Source organism: Saccopteryx bilineata, chromosome 9 (assembly GCF_036850765.1).
Source record: "Saccopteryx bilineata isolate mSacBil1 chromosome 9, mSacBil1_pri_phased_curated, whole genome shotgun sequence".
In the NCBI taxonomy this organism is placed as follows: Eukaryota; Metazoa; Chordata; class Mammalia; order Chiroptera; family Emballonuridae; genus Saccopteryx; species Saccopteryx bilineata.
In genome coordinates this window covers 2,285,400-2,302,214 of record NC_089498.1, presented here as the reverse complement: position 1 = coordinate 2,302,214, position 16,815 = coordinate 2,285,400, and the positions used below count along the sequence as shown (strand labels likewise).

The window sequence follows — 16,815 nt, the reverse complement described above, 5'->3', positions numbered from 1 at the left end:
TGCATGTGTGTTAAGGACCCGGAATGGAAGACCTGTGTCCTTAGTGGACTTAACACACAGCTCAGGAGTGTCAGCAGGATGCTGATAGACCTCTAGGGTTTCTGTGTCTTACAGAACTGAGACTTTGTATCTTTGTCATCATTTGTCACTTCTGTTTCTCCATGCTTTTTCCCCTTGTGAGATGACCTAAAGCCTTTTCCAGGATTTCCTTGGCCCCAGTGAGATAACCTTATCTGTTCCTGACTAAGTCTTTGTGCTAGAGTTTGGGTGACTGTCAGGAGTACAGGCTAAGCAGGTTAAGAATAACCCATCTGCCTGGGTGCCCCTGGCTTGGGTCTGGGAGAGGTTCTGTTTCTCTGTAGGCAGTATCCCCTGGTGGCTGCTCAGATGACGGTCAGCTCACTCCTTCCCAGGGACAGAAGGTGGGCACCAGGAGGACTGGAAGATGCAGGAGGGAAAGAAATTCAATGTCAGGACAGTAAGAAGTCACACAAACCTTCCACCCGTCAGGTCTGACATCATGGAACTCACACACCAAGCCCATCCGTGTGACAGCCGGGTCTCCCGCACAGGGTCCCGGAATGGGGTGCACTGCGGGGTCCCGGGACACAGCCAGCTCACAGAGTGCTACAGACGTAAGGTCCAGCTGGGTGACCTGGGAAGGACGCTGGGTTTCCCAGTGCTCAGTTTCCTCATTTGGAAAATGACAATTACTGTCCTGGGTGTCATACAGGATGAGGCTCAAGATGGAAGGTGGTAATATGTGGGAATGGAAATTATTCTTGTTTATTGTAAAGTGTGATAGTAAACAGCGTCTGTTATTCCCCAGTACAGGCCTCATGTGCCCAGAGGGTCAGGAAGTCCCACCCCACCCGGCCTTCCTCAGTGATTTCCCGATAGAATCCAGCGCAGCGGGGACGTCTGTACAGGACGCGCACCTCCGTTTAAGGCAGGGACTTTCCACCCATGTGCTGTGCCACACGGGTGTGACATACAAATCTTTAAAACATGCACTACCTGGCCCTGGCCATTTGGCTCAGTGGTAGAGCGTAGGCCTGGCGTGCAAAAGTCCCGGGTTCGATTCCCGGTCAGGGCACACAGGAGAAGCGCCCATCTGCTTCTCCACCCCTCCCCCTCTCCTTCCTCTCTGTCTCTCTCTTCCCCTCCCGCAGCAGAGGCTCCATTGGAGCAAAGATGGCCCGGGCGCTGGCGATGGCTCCTTGGCCTCTGCCCCAGGCGCTAGAGTGGCTCTGGTCGGAACCGAGCGACGCCCCGGAGGGGCAGAGCATCGCCCCCTGGTGGGCAGAGCCATCGCCCCCTGGTGGGCGTGCGGGGTGGATCCCGGTCGGGCGCATGCGGGAGTCTGTCTGACTGTCTCTCCCCGTTTCCCGCTTCAGAAAAATACAGAAAAAATTAATTAAATAAATAAATAAACATGCACTACCTGACTATTTAGTCGATGGCACTGACCTCTTTTTCATTACATTATCAAATAAAAGAAATGACAACAGCCAACACAGTAGCCATCTGGTGGTATCAATGGATGAAAATGACACGGATATTGTCAGATCAGCAGAAAATGTCATTTATTTTACGGTGTGCGACAGAGTTATAGGAGTTAGTTTGATTGTGACCGGAGTGAGAAAGGTAGGAAATTACTAAGTGAAGGTAACAGACAGCAGTGTGGGGCACCCCAGCTCCCGGTCAACTCCTGCTGGACCGCTGCCCCGAGGGACGAGTGCGACACTCCACTCTGGCGTTGCGCTCCTCGGAGAAGTATCTCTGCAGCATCTGCACCAGCTCCTCATACAGGTCCTCTCTGCCCCTGACCAGCTTCCTCAGCTGATAGGCGTCCATGCCCTCCAGGTCCTCGATGATGGCGCGGACTTTGTCGAACAGGTTTTGCTGCTGGACATCCGGCAGCGCTTTTAGGAGCTGAGCGACGGGCTCGAAATGCCGCTGCAACTCATATTTCCATAGAGCCCCCCCGGTGAGGACCCCTAGAAGACAAGGAAGGTTCTATGAGTCGGACCCTGTCCACAAATGAGGGGCTTGGGAGCTCACGGAGAGCTCGTCCCCGTCATGACTGACGAGGGGGCACATTCACCAGCACTCAAGGCGGGCACGGCTCTGCCAGGCAGCTCCGAGGGCAGAGGTGGGAGAGGCCTCCCTCCGTGGGGCTCAGGTAGGGGACACCCCAGCATGTCCTTCCCCGAGCCCCACTTTCTCGGATGCAGCCAGAATCATGTCCCGCCTCGGAGCTGTGCTAACAGAGATGTTCTTCACGGGCTGGGATTTCCGTGTTTCCCATAAAAACCTCTCTCCTGAGAAAGGAGACCCCTGAGAAGCGAGCCCCATTCCAAGACCCATCGCCGGGGTGAGGCCCTGTTCTCCAACCCCTTTTACTCAGCTATTAAATACATCCCCCAAGTGGATTCCTGCACGGCTACATGACAAATTTAGGCAGCAGCCCTCTGAGAGCATCGCAGAGCGTGTCTGGGGACAGAGTCTGTCAGTGAGGAGGGAGGCATGGCCCTGTGTCCTCCCTCACCTGCCACTTCCTGATGGTTGAGTCAGGACTCACTAAGTCAGAGTTTGAAAAGGAAAATGTAGAGATGGATGGTCTGAGGCCACCCACACACTGATTACTCTCCCCAGGGTGGGCTCAGCTTATGACGTGTCCTTGGGTCTCAATCCTGCAGCCACAGGACAGAGCCGAGCAGAGGCCTGGCCCCATGAGCTTGGAGAAAGGAGTCGCCCAGGGCAGGTAGCGGTCACCTCTCCAGCCTCCGGAAGGGAATTCCCCCAGACTGAGCTCTGGGAGACCCCTGCATCCAGCACAGGCTGCCCGGCACCCAGGAGGCTGGCGGTAAATCTCTGCAGAGCCCATGGGCCAGGCCACGCCTTCAGCAGGTGTCCCTGGGTTGCAGGGTCCATAGCGGTCACCTTGAGAGAGGCCTTACCAGGCCATCACCAAGTCAGGCCTGGACCCACCAGAGCCCACACTGCAGTCACAGCCCCTGGTTCCAGCCGCAGGCCGTGCTTGTGGCTACCTGCTCCCAGTCCAGAAGATGAAGCCCGCCCGACCTCCAAGGGGCCATGGGAAAACCCGCCAGACTTCTCTCTTTGCCAGAAAGTGTCCCCATGTGATGATGATGCAGGTGGTAAAACAAGGGGTAGGTGACAGTGGAGGAGGCAGTTTTCTGCTCTTCCTGCATGGACTGTTGGACTTGGGAACGAGGACACTCTCTCTGAACAGTGGATGGGAACTGGCCAGACAGCATGTGCCCCTAGTGGGTGTCCCTCGTGCAGTGACCTGTAATGACGACAGGGCACAGGGACTATCCAGGGGACACCCAGGGGTCCTCAGACGCCAGGACACATCTCTGTAGCCGGGCTGAAGGCCCTCATGACACAGATGCCCTTTCAGAGCGGCCAGCACTTTGCAGACACAGACCCAGCGGCTCGTGTTGTCTGCGGGACACGTTTTGTGCACAGAGATCATTTCACAGAAGCAACCTCTACCTCCAAGTCCTCACGTGGGACGCAGACATCTATGAGGTCTCTGTGGACGTGTGGCTTCTCTCCCACCCCCATGAGGCACTGACACTCACCACCAAACACTGCAATCGGGTGACCGATCAGAGCACCAACCAAGACTGGAAAGGCGGCGGCCCCAAGGGCCTGAAAGTATTCCTTGAACGCTGCCTTCATCTCCGTCTCTCCCGCAATGTCACACAGCAGGTTTATCACGTCCTCCACACTGACGCACTTCTTACTGTGGCGCTGGGTGGTGGACTCCTTGGCAGGCTTCATAACGGGCATCTTGGTGACTTCAGAAATCCTTTCAGAGGGAATGTTTCAAGAGCATTAGAGTATTTCCACCCAAATATTCCACCCAATACACTTCCTAGTGTTTTGAGAATGGCCCTCATTATCATGTAAAACACTGGAGATGTGGTGTGTGCATGACGGACAGCATCCAGCCACGTGACAGGTGCTCTGTCCCCAATCCTCTCTAAACCAGCCCCCAGAGCCTCTCACAGGAAGGCAGGTGCGCTGGGTCCACAGGTGCCCCGATGGGACACTCCCTGCGTATATAACCCCTGCCTCACTCGCGGGCTCCCAGGTTACAGCAGAAGGACACTCATGCATCTGGGTACAACGGTGGGACACACACAGCCTCACCGGGATGACTAAAGAGGGGACACACAGGGACCCAGGTTACTGTGGGAAGGGACACAGGAACACCCAGGTGACTGCAGGAGGTCATACACTCGTACACACATACACACCTGCACACGCACCAGGGTTAATGGGGGAAGTGAGACGCACATGTTCGTTATGAAGGGAGGTCACAAACTCACTCACCCAGCTGCTGCCAGGCCACTCCCTGGCCAGCGTCCAGGTCTGGGTGCAGGGCTCAGGGTCAGGTGCCTGGGTCTCAATCCCACTCTTGCTCCACTCACTCCACGGTACGGGATGGAACTATCTGTACTGGTGCCGGTCGGTTCTGCTAGCCCTGGACTCAGGCGCACCCACCCAGCCCCGCCCAGCACTGAACTTCACCCAATGGAGTTAGGCCCTTGCGCAGACCACGCCCTCCCCACTTGCTGGGTGAGGCACCAGTACTGTCCTGGTCCTGGTCACCAGCAAGCCCGGCTACACTGCAGCACTCGGGTCATAGGCCACTGGCCTCGCAGGAGGACCCCAGGCAGGATACCAGCCCGTGTGACCTGGCCCAGCGCCCCAGGGCGTGTGGCAGAGTCTAGTCTGTGTGGCCACAACACCACCCTTCTCTCCACTCCACACGGAGTCCCCGTCTCTCTTTGGCTCCGTGGACCCTCGAGCCTCGGGACCCTCTCCCACCCCGCAGCACACGAGAGAGCACACAGCCTGGGCAGTACCGGGGCTGCGTTGGGGTTGGTGATTGTGCCGGCCAGAGTGCAATAGCAGCTGTCCCCCAGCAGACAGCGGGGGCCTCTGGGCCTGAGGGCTGGGGGAAGGCCAAGTGCAGGCTCTACTCCAAGGGTTCCGGGACAAAACTGATGTGGGGGAGCCTGGAGGATGCAAAGGGCCAGAGGAGGTGGGGTAACAGGACCCCCACAGATACCAACATATCTGAAGTATACATTGCTTATGATGCTAAATGTCGTGCAAGGGCTGTGTGAATAGCTGTTACATTGTATTGTTTAAGGAACTACAGGGGGAAATGCCTGTACCCGTTCACTTCAGAGGCAGCTCAGTACACAACAGCAACAACAAGGTGACATTTTAAAAAGACTTTTCCATATTAAGTTGTTGAATCTGCGTAACCAGCACGTAAAGGGGGTGCACTGCACTTTACGGGGCATACAGAGAGCCGCCACACACCCAATGGCTGACCCTGAACTATCTAAAATCTAGAAAATCCTCACGGGATTTCCATGAGCTTCCCACATAATCCCAACTGCCACTGTGCGGGGCAGGCACGGCTGTCGTGGCCGTACCCCAGGCAGGAGAACCGAGGCACCGGGTCTGCCCGAGGCATCCCCACTCCGTGGGGAGGGTCAGGGTCCAGACTCCACCCTGACCCCACCTGGCTCTAAAGCCCTGGCTTGTAACCAGCAACCTGCCTTTTCTGAGTCTTTGCTCTGCATGGCTGCTGGTCCCTGTCTGTGTTCACATCTGTGTGGACACACCGGTCCTTCCCCTGGTGGGACAGGTGCTGTGGTGCCAGCACAGGGACAATCTGATCTGTGCAGCCGTGCAGCCAGGAGCACCAGTGCGCTGAGAGCTCCTCACACAGACACACACCTGCCTAACACCGATTGTCCAGGAATGTGTCCCCATCACCAGGTGACACGTACTTTGTATATAGATCTAGTTTTTAACACTATATTGAGATACAATTGACTCACAAAAAGCTTTACCTATTTAATGAATGCAACTGGAGTAATCTGAGGACAAGTTTAAACCCGTAAAACCACGACCCCCATCCAGACCATAAATACCTGTGTCACCTCTGAGGTTTTCTTCTGCCCCTTATTGTAGCATCGAGTGGGTGCGTGTGTGTTAAGGACCCGGAATGGAAGACCTGTGTCCTTGGTGACTTAGCACACAGCTCAGGGGTGTCAGCAGGATGCTGATAGACCTCTAGGGTTTCTGTGTCTTACAGAACTGAGACTTTGTGTCTTTGTCATCATTTGTCACTTCTGTTTCTCCATGCTTCTTCTCCTTGTGAGATGACCTAAAACCTTTCCCAGGGTTCCTTAGCCCCAGTGAGATAACCTTATCTGTTCCTGACTCGGACTTTGTGCTTGAGTTCGGGTGGCTGTCAGGAGTACAGGCAAAGCAGGTTAAGAATAACTCACCTGCCTGGGTGCCACTGGCTTGGGTCTGGGAGAGGTTCTGTTTCTCTGCAGGCAGCGTCCTCTGCTGGCTGTTCAGATGACGGTCAGCTCACTCCTTCCCAGGGACAGAAGGTGGGCACCAGGAGGACTGGAAGATGCAGGAGGGAACGGAAGTTCAAGGTCAGGGCTGGTGGAGAATGTTAGCTGTAAGAAGTCACACAAACCTTCCACCCGTCAGGTCTGACGTCATGGAACTCACACACCAAGCCCATCCGTGTGACAGCCGGGCTTCCTGCACAGGGTCCCGGAATGGGGTGCACTGTGGGGTCCCGGCACACAGCCAGCTCGCAGAGTGCTACAGACGTAAGGTCCAGCTGGGTGACCCGGGAAGGACACTAGGTTTCCCAGTGCTCAGTTTCCTCATTTGGAAAATGACAATTAGTATCCTGAGTGGCTCACAGGATGAGTCTCAGGATGGAAGGTGGTAATATGTGGGAATGGAAATAATTCTTGTTTATCATAAGGTGTGATAGTAAACAGCGTCTGTAAGTTCCCAATGCAGGCCTCACGTGCCCAGAGGGTCAGGAAGTCCCACCCTACCCGGCCTTCCTCAGTGATTTCCAGACGCGATGCGGGGACATCTGTACAGGACGTGCACCTCCGTTTCAGGGAGGGACTTTCCACCTGTGTGCTGTGTCACACGAGTGTGCTGCATAAATCTTTTTTTTTTTAAGTGAGAGGAGGAGAGAAAGACAGAATCCTGTACGCGCCCTGATAGGGATACTACCAGCAACCCCCGTCTGGGGCCGATGCTCAAATCAACCCAATTATTCTCAGCACTCGAGGCCGATGATCCACCCAATCGAGCCACTGGCTGCGAGAGGGAATGAGAAGCAGATGTCACCTCTCATATGTGTCCAGACAGGGGATCGAACCCAATGTCTACACACCAGGCCGACCCTCTATCCCCTGAGCCAGCCAGCCAGACCCTGAAAGAATCTTTAGAACCTGTATTACCTGACTGTTTAGTCAGGGGCCCTGATCTCTCTTTCCTGAGATTGTCAAAGAAAAAAGTGACAACAGTATAAACAACAATAACCGTTCAGTGTGAATGAATCACTATGACAGCGATACTGTTTGTCCGATCGGCAGAAAGATCATTTAATTTCTGTTGTTCCACAAAAATTCATTTCTGAATTTATCCATGCCCTGACTGAGAGAGATTGAAAGTCGCTATATTAAGGAAGATACAAGCTGTGTGGGGCACCCCAGCTCCCGGGCACCTCCTGTGTGACCCCGGCCCCGAGGGGCTAGTCATACTTCACTCTGGCCTCGAGCTCCGTGGTGAAGTAGTTCTCCAGCATCTCCACCAGCGCCTCATACAAGCTGTTATCCTTATTGACCTTTGTGGTCAGCTGATTGGCGTCCATGGTCTCCAGGCCCTTGATGATGGTGCGGACTTTGTTGAAGAGTTTCCATTTCTCAGGAAAGGGCAAGTCGTTTAGGATCACAGCAATGGGCTGAAATCGCCCCATCATAACAAAGGCCCCTAGGAGCCCCCTGACGGCGCCCCCTAGAAGACAAGGAAGGTTCCATGAGTCGGGCCCTGTTCACAAATGAGGGACTTGGGAGATCACGGGGAGCTCATCCCCGTCATGACGAGGGGGCACATTCACCAGCACTCACGGCGGGCGCGGCTCTGCCAGGCGGCTCCGAGGGCAGAGGTGGGAGAGGCCTCCCTCCGTGGGGCTCAGGTAGGAGACACCCCAGCATGTCCTTCCCCGAGCCCCACTTTCTCGGATGCAGCCAGAATCATGTCCCGCCTCGGAGCTGTGCTAACGGAGATGCTCTTCACGGGCTGGAGATTTCCGTGTTTCCCATAAAAACCTCTCTCCTGAGAAAGGAGACCCCTGAGAAGTGAGCCCCATTCCAAGAACCATCACCGGGGTGAGACCCTGTTCTCCACCCCCTTTACTCAGCTATTAAAATACGTCCACCCAGAGTGGTATGAGTATGACTAATAAATTAATATATTTAGCCTGACCAGGCGGTGGCGCAGTGGATAGAGCTTCGGACTGGGATGTGGAGGACCCAGGTTCGAGACCCCAAGGTCACCAGCTTGAGTGCGGGCTCATCTGGTTTGAGCAAAAAGCTCACAAGCTTGAACCCAAGGTCGCTGGCTCGAGCAAGGGACTACTCGGTCTGCTGAAGGCCCACTGTCAAGGCACATATGAGAAAACAATCAATGAACAATTAAGGTGTTGCAACGCGCAACGAAAAGCTAATGATTGATGCTTCTCATCTCTCCATTCCTGTCTGTCTGTGCCTATCCATCTTTCTGACTCTCTCTGTCTCTGTAAAAAAAAAAAAAAATTAATATATTTAACTATTTCTCCCCCTGTCACCCCAGAGGGCATAAACATGATTTCAACCACACATTTGTTATCAAACTGAAGGCACTGTTTGGGACGGGAGGACCTTGGGTCACTGGAAAGTCCCATCTAACCCGGTCAGGCTCAGGTGTGTGGCTGGAATTCACTTAGAAATGGGGTCTCAAACTCAAGTGCCTTTGGGAGACGGGCAGGTGACTGGAAGGGGTGACAGGGGCCTGTGGTGACCTGGAGAGCGGTGTCCTGTCGAAAGGGCAGTGGCTACTCTGTGCCAGCCAACTGCTGACCAGATCTGTGTCCTGGAAAGCCTGCTAATGTTACAAAGCCAGATATTTATAAGCTGCCATAGGATGGATGTAGGGAATCTCACTGAAAGAGCAGGGCAGAGAAAAGGTCACGGTAACTTTCTGAGGAGAACCCTGGCAAACATGACCTCAACCACATGATCGAGGTGAACCTCTCCAGGGAGGTCCTGTGGATGTCACCTCTCCCTGAAACGGTGCGATGGGCAGCGTGCTCCACCTCTACGGTGCTCCCTCGAAGGTCCGTAGCCCGGTCTCCTCATGGGAAAGACATCAGGCCAACCCGACGGCTACTCCTCAAAACCGTGAATGCTGAGAAACCATCACAGAACCGGGCACTAGGGGGCAGGGTCATGAGCTGCCCTGTGGCACCTTGAGCTGGACCGTGGGACATAAAGGGATCAGTGACGCAAGCTGGTAGGACCCAAATCCTAAAGTCTGGAGAACAGTGAACAATCAGGTGACAGCGCTGGTTTTGTAGTTTTGATAAATGTACCTGGTAACTGAGGACATTGGTGTCAGGGGGACTGAAATAGGGGCATCTGGGAACTCTGTCCACTGTCTTTACAACTGACCCTGTATATTCACACTGACCGGCCGCGGACCTGCACAGCTCCTAATAACAGTGCGGAATTAAGGAAACACACTTATCAAAAAACGATGGGACTGGGAGGACTCTCAAAATGCCGATGGCAGCATCACAGCTAATACGGAGATGGAGGAGGGAGAACTTAGCCTTTTGCTAACCCTCGAATCTACAAAGGCTTTCTGCCATTTATGGTCCACAACACTGACCAGAAATAGATGTTTATCTAAATGAGAGCATCCAGGCCAGAAAACACCCAGGTGCAGGCTGGACGTCGCCGATGGGTCTAAACACTGCACGTCCTCAGGGAATCTGGTGACGTCCCCGTCCCGGGGGGAGAGGCCAGCCTCACGTCCTGAAGCCCGGACACTGTGCCTGGACAGGGTCTCCTCTTCCAGGAAGGAAAGGAGCATTCCGGGGAGGAAAACCAGGAATTTACAAGTCTCGCTGAACTTTTCCCCGCCACCCTGGCGAAACGCTGACAGCCCACTGGACTGTCACTCACTGCTCTCAGCCTTCGTGAGGACGTGAGGACTGGGTCTAGAACTGCTCGTAATGCACTCACTGTCCAGGAATATCAACCAGTTTATTAGTGTCTCTCCAAAGAAGAAGAAATTCCTTTGTTTTCTGGGTCAAATGATGCTTCTGTCCAGGACAAGGGCAGCAGGGAGCCAATGCTCAGTTCTCCTGCGGAACTCGTGTCTCCACCAGCTTTTACTCGTCTATTAAGTGTATGTCCCCCACACGTGGATCTGCGTAGCAGACAGGAACTGGCCAGACAGCATGTGCCCCTAGTGGGTGTCCCTCCTGCAGTGACGGGTAATGACGACGGGGCACAGGGACTATCCAGGGGACACCCAGGGGTCCTCAGACTCCAGGATACATCCCTGGGGCCGGATGTTCTCTAGGTCCACATGAAACAAAAATCATTTCAAGAGAGCCATAGCCTAATCAGTGGTGGCACAGTGCACAGAGCAGGGACCTGGGATGCCGAGGTCCCTGTTTGAAAGCCTGAGGTCACCGGCTTAAGTGCAGGCTCACCAACTTGAGCACAGGGCAGCAGCTTGAGTGTGGGATTATCGACAAGACCCCATGGTCACTGGCTTCAGCACAGGGTCACTGGCTCGGCTAGAACTCCCCAGTTAAGGCACAAATGAGAAGCAATCAATGAACAACTTAGGTGCTACAACTACAGGTTGAAGCTTCTCACGTCTCTCCCCTCCTGTCTCTCAATCTCTCTTGAAAACAACACAAAACAGAACAAATAATAACGCCCTGCACTTTGCAGACACAGACCCAGCGGCTTGTGTTGTCAGCAGGACACGTTCTGTGCACAGAGATCATTTCACAGAAGCAACCTCAGCTGACAAGTCCTCACGCGGGACACAGACGTCCATGAGGTCTCCGTGGACTGGAGGCTTCTGTCCCACCCCCCATGAGGCCGGCTGCCCCTGCGAGGCATTAGCACTCACCAACGACGGGGAAGCCGACCACTAAACCGAGGCTGAGAGTAGAAACGGCGACCAGGATGCCCCTCTCGAATCGCTTGAGGGCTGCCTTCATTTTCTTCTTCACCGAAATGTCACATAGCAGCCAAATGACATCGTCTACATCGACACACTCCTTCTCAGGCTCCTCTGTGGACATCTCAGCAGAGTTCCCAGAAATCCTATCAGAAGGAGACTTTCAGGAGTGTTAGTGTATTTACACCCCAGGGTTACTCTTCCTAGTGCTGTGAGGACGGTCCTCATTTTTTTGGGAGAGGACCAGAGCGTGGCTGTGTGCATGACGGACAACACCGGTCCATATGACAAGTTCTGTCATCGAGAAAGCCTGGCTGTGGCCTGTGGTCGGCAAACAGAGTGAGCAGAGTGGAGAAAGGGTCGTTGTTGCCCTCTGAGGAACTTCTCATCTGTGAGAGACTGAGAGTGACCAAGCTCCCCACGGGGGACACAAAGCCCGGGAGAGTGCCAAGGCCCCAGCCCCGTGTCCTCAGGGCGTGTGGGCTCAGGATAAGCCACAGGGGGAACACAGGACTCTGCCACCCTGATAGGCTCACTCCACCTTGGCTGCCCTGTGACCCAGAGCAGACTGTCAGATTCCCCCCCCTGTGAGGTGGACTAACCTCCTACAGGTGGGTCCCCGGGTGAGGGGTGACACAGGTGCGTGGGGAGTGGGGGCCCTGGGGACTCAGCCCCAACGGTCCAGAGCCACATCCGACTACTAATCCACAGCACTGGCTCCACAGTCCCTGCTGGGAAGGAACCCACTGGGTCTCATGGGACGGATGGGGCCCTGAGACAACACAGCAGAGACTTTAGGAAATCAGGATTCCAGGGATCTACGTCCCTGTGGATGGGCTGCCGGAGGGGGAGTGGGCCTTTGGAACAAGGATGTTAGAACAGCCATCTGGGTCAGGAGGCCCTTTGACAGGCTGGTTGCAGGAAGTGGCAGGAGAGGTCAGGGCAGGACAGGGCTGGCTGTGACCCAATTGTGGGGGATGGAGCTCCCCACCCTGCAGGACAGGAAAGTGAAACCAAAACTAAGTTCCCTGTTTCAGCTGGAGCCCAGCCTGGGCTCTTCCCCTTTGAACACCCCCCCCCCCCATTCAAGACCAACCCCCCACCCAGTCCCTAAGGAGACCAAGGAGGAAGATGGGGGTGGATACACTGTTGCTCAATGTGTTTTGTTTAGAGGAGGGTTTTTGAACTAAGGAAAATCCAGATAAGTCTGTAGTATACAATTATCCTCCGGACCTGGGAGATAACTGAGTTCTCAGAACAGATCTGTGGATGCCACATCCCGACATCAGGTTTCAGAGCTTCCTGCTGTCCCGGGAGAGCCGAGAGGGTCCCGTGCTCCGTGCCTGCACCTCCCCTCTTTCCCCCGACATTCCTGAGATCAATGATGTCCCCCAGGGCACAGGGGATACTCTCGGTCTTGTTAACACAGCCAGCATGTGGGGACACTCTGCTTTCACAGCAAGGCCCAAGGGGTCTCGACCTCACTTGCACAGCAGGACCCTGTCAGGACCCAGGACGCTGGGTCTATCACTCTGTCTACTACTCTGGCCTCCAGTCCAGAAATTGCAAACAAGCTTCCCCCAGATGTGTCCGCTTGCCAGATGGGGTTTGAGAGGCAGAGGAGGGACCAGCCCTGCAGGGCTGCCCCGGGGATTGGAGGAGAACTCATGCATGCCTGTACCCAGCTGCGACTGTCCCCACTCTGACTCGCAGGTAGCCCTGGATCTCCCAAACGCCCCCTGACATCCACGCCCCTCTGCTCACCTGTGTTGAGCACAGGCAGACAGACCACATGCCCTCCTCTTGTTTGGAAGAGAGACTTCTTCACTCTCCCAGAGTCAAAAATGTCCACACACAAATGTTGCAATAATAAAATCGTGTTATTACAGCGAAGGGACAGCACCTGGAAGGAGCCCCTCAGAATGGGGTAAGGAGAGTGAAACTGATTTACTCTGTGAGGCTAAGGGAACCCGACGAGTGGCAACCTTGAGTCCCAAAGAACTGTCTGCCAAGGTGACCAGAAAGCAGATCATATGACAGCCAGACTGAAGCCTACAGGACTGACACTTTAAAACTCTGTTTGGAGTCAGTACCTCTCTGTCCTGTTATCGGCACCAACAGGCTCGCCTCCCTTCTGCGGATGGAGTTCCCTGCCCCTTCCCACGACTGCCCTGCCCCTTCCCACGACTGCCCTGCCGTTCTCTCTGACGGGACCCTGGTTGGACCTCTGCCTGAAACAGCTCTTCTTATTCATCTCAAATAAATGCATGTTGCCTTTCGCTTTGAAAGGCCTTTTATTTCTGTTGACAGGTGCTGGTTGTTATAAATCAGAAAATTTCACATGTACCTAGGATTCCATCTCTCTTGAAAGGTCAGAAGAGCCAGCCGCCCTGGGCCCACCCTCGTCGGCAACTGAGCCCGGGCTCCCTGCGGCTGCCTGCTGTGCCTCAGGCCCTGGCCGGTGCTCCTTACCTCCTTCCTACCTGGCAGGTCACTTTGTATCTCTCAGTGTAAATTTTTTAAAGACTAAAGAGCTACCAGACAGAAACAAAACTAATCTCCCCTCCTAAGTCCCTAACAGCCCTTGCTGATCATCTCCAAACCAGCCCCCAGAGCCTCCGCACAGGGAAGGCAGGTGCGCTGGGCCCACAGGTGCCCCGATGGGACGCGCCCTGCGTATATAACACCGGCCTCATACGCGGGCTCCCAGGTTACAGCGGAAGGACGTTCATGCATCCAGGGTACAGCGATGGGACACACACAGCCTCACGGAGTGACTAAGGAGGTGATACACAGGGACACGGGTTACTGTGGGAAGGGACACAGGAACACCCAGGTGACTTCAGGAGGTTATACAATCGCACACACATGCACACCTGCACATGCACCAGGGTTATTGGGGGAAGTGAGACGCACATGTTTGTTATGAAGGGAGGTCACAAACTCACTCACCCAGGCTGCTGCCAGGCCACTCCCGGTCAGCGTTTAGATCTGGGTGCAGGGCTTAGGGTCAGGTGCCTGGGTCTCAATCCCACTCTTGCTCCACTCACTCCACACTACGGGATGGAACTACCTGTACTGGTGCCGGTCGGGTTCTGATAGCCCTGGACTCAGGCGCACCCACCCAGCCCCGCCCAGCACTGAACTTCACCCAATGGAGTTAGGCCCTTGCGCAGACCACGCCCTCCCCACTTTCTGGCTGAGGCACCAGGACCATCCTGGTCACCAGGAAGCCGGGCTACACTGCAGCACTGAGATCACTGGCCATGAGCCTCGCAGGAGGACCCCAGGCAGGGTAGTTCCCATGTGGCCTGGCCCAGCGCCCCAGGGCGTGTGGCAGAGTCTAGTCTGTGTGGCCACAACACCACCCTTCTCTCCACTCCACACGAGTCCCCGTCTCTCTTTGGCTCTGTGGACCCTTGAGCCTCGGGACCCTCTCCCACCCCGCAGCACACGAGAGAGCACATAGCCTGGGCAGTACCGGGGCTGCGTTGGGGTTGGTGACTGTGCCGGCCAGAGTGCAACAGCAGCTATCCCCCAGCAGACAGCCGGGGGCCTCTGGGCCTGAGGGCTGGGGGAAGGCCAAGTGCAGGCTCTACTCCCAGGGTTCTCCCAGGGTTCCAGGACAAAGCTGATGTGGGGGAGCCTGGAGGATGCAAAGGGCCAGAGGAGGTGGGGTAACAGGACCCCCGCAGATACCAACATATCTGAAGTATACATTGCTTATGATGCTAAATGCAGTGCAAGGGCTGTGTGAATAGCTGTTACATTGTATCGTTTAAGGAACTACATGGGGGGAAATGCCTGGAGCTGTTCACTTCAGAGCCAGCTCAGTACATGTCAGCAACAACGTGACATTTTTAAAAGAATGTATCTTGTTAAATTTGCAGAACCTGCACGAAAGGGGGGTAGTGCACTGCACTGTAGGGGGGCATAAGGAAAGCAACCTGACTTTTCTGAGTCTTTGCTCTGCATGGCTGCTGGTCCCTGTCTGTGTTCACATCTGTGTGGACACGCCGGTCCTTCCCGTGGTGGGACAGGTGCTGTGGTGCCCACTCAGGGACAGTCTGGTCTGTGTAGCCAGGAGCACTGGTGCCCTGTGAGCTCCTCGCACAGACACACACCTGCCTAACACCGCACATCCGGGAACGTGTCCCCATCACCAGGTGACACGTACTTTGTATATAGATCTAGTTTTAACACTATATCGAGATATATACAATTGACACACAAAACGCTTTACCTATTTAATGAATGCAACTGGATTAATCTGAGGACAAGTTTAAACCCGTAAAACCACGACCCCCATCCAGACCATAAATATCTGTGTCACCTCTGAGGTTTTCTTCTGCCCCTTATTGTAGCATCGAGTGGGTGCGTGTGTGTTAAGGACCGGGAATGGAAGGCCTGTGTCCTTGGTGGACTTAACACACAGCTCAGGAGTGTCAGCAGGATGCTGATAAACCTCTAGGGTTTCTGTATCTTACAGAACTGAGACTTTGTGTCTTTGTCATCATTTGTCATTTCTGTTTCTCCATGCTTCTTCCCCTTGTGAGATGACCTAAAGCCTTTTCCAGGATTTCCTTGGCCGCAGTGAGATAACCTTATCTGTTCCTGACTAAGTCTTTGTGCTAGAGTTTGGGTGACTGTCAGGAGTACAGGCTAAGCAGGTTAAGAATAACCCACCTGCCTGGGTGCCCCTGGCTTGGGTCTGAGAGAGGTTCTGTTTCTCTGTAGGCAGTAGCCCCTGGTGGCTGCTCAGATGACGGTCAGCTCACTCCTTCCCAGGGACAGAAGGTGGGCACCAGGAGGACTGGAAGATGCAGGAGGGAAAGAAGTTCAAGGTCAGGACTGATGGAGAAGGTTAGCTGTAAAAAGTCACACAAACCTTCCACCCGTCCCGTCTGATGTCATGGAACTCACACACCAAACCCATCCGTGTGACAGCTGGACCTCCCGCACAGGGTCCCGGAATGGGGTGCACTGCGGGGTCCCGGCACACAGCCAGCTTGCAGAGTGCTACAGACGTAAGGTCCAGCTGGGTGACCCGGGAAGGACGCTGGGTTTCCCAGTGCTCAGTTTCCTCATTTGGAAAATGACAATTACTCTCCTGGGTGTCATATAGGACGAGTCCCAAGATGATGGAAGGTGGTAATATGTGGGAATGTAAATTATTCTTGTTTATCGTAAGATGTGATAGTAAACAGTGTCTGTAAGTCCCCAATGCAGGCCTCACGTGCCTGGAGGGTCAGGAAGTCCCACCCCACCCGGCCTTCCTCAGTGATGTCCAGACGCGATCCAGCGTAGCGGGGACGTCTCTACAGGACGCGCACCTCCGTTTAAGGCAGGGACTTTCCACCCGTGTGCTGTGCCAGACAGTTGTGACATACAAATCTTTAAAATATGCACTACCTGGCCTTGGCTGGTTGGCTCAGTGGTAGAGCATCGGCCTGGTATGCAGAGGTCCTGGGTTCAATTCCCAGCCAGGGCACACAGGAGAAGCACCCATTTGCTTCTCCACCCCCTCCTCCTTCCTCTCTGTCTCTCTCTTCCCCTCCCGCAGCCAAGGCTCCATTGGAGCAAAGATGGCCCGGGCGCTGGGGATGGCTCCTTGGCCTCTGCCCCAGGCGCTAGAGTGGCTCTGGTCATGGCAGAGCGACGCCCCGGAGGGGCAGAGCATCG

General features: G+C 54.7%; 2 protein-coding genes across 2 annotated transcripts; both read right to left on the bottom strand.

Annotated features, from left to right (window-relative positions):
- Positions 1–1,569: 1,569 nt before the first annotated feature.
- On the bottom strand, positions 1,570–4,543 carry LOC136313257 (protein C19orf12-like). The gene is made up of 3 exons (XM_066243458.1): positions 4,372–4,543; positions 3,615–3,844; positions 1,570–2,000 (listed from the first exon to the last, which is right to left on the bottom strand). The coding sequence occupies exons 2-3, from the start codon at positions 3,823–3,825 to the stop codon at positions 1,705–1,707; spliced, it is 507 nt and encodes a 168-aa protein (XP_066099555.1). The 5' UTR covers positions 3,826–3,844; positions 4,372–4,543; the 3' UTR covers positions 1,570–1,704.
- A 3,099-nt stretch (positions 4,544–7,642) lies between these two features.
- On the bottom strand, positions 7,643–11,257 carry LOC136313240 (protein C19orf12 homolog). The gene is made up of 2 exons (XM_066243425.1): positions 11,083–11,257; positions 7,643–7,905 (listed from the first exon to the last, which is right to left on the bottom strand). Exons 1-2 carry the CDS (start codon positions 11,255–11,257, stop codon positions 7,643–7,645), a joined length of 438 nt encoding a protein of 145 aa, XP_066099522.1.
- Positions 11,258–16,815: the final 5,558 nt, after the last annotated feature.

Excerpts from the sequence above, each read along its gene's own strand:
- LOC136313257 (XM_066243458.1), bottom strand. The coding sequence starts at position 3,825 with ATGCCCGTTATGAAGCCTGCCAAGGAGTCCACCACCCAGCGCCACAGT. Across the intron at positions 2,001-3,614 it reads CCCGATTGCAGTGTTTGGTG|GGGTCCTCACCGGGGGGGCT; the intron begins GTGAGTGTCAGT and ends CTTGTCTTCTAG.
- LOC136313240 (XM_066243425.1), bottom strand. The coding sequence starts at position 11,257 with ATGTCCACAGAGGAGCCTGAGAAGGAGTGTGTCGATGTAGACGATGTC. Across the intron at positions 7,906-11,082 it reads GGTCGGCTTCCCCGTCGTTG|GGGGCGCCGTCAGGGGGCTC; the intron begins GTGAGTGCTAAT and ends CTTGTCTTCTAG.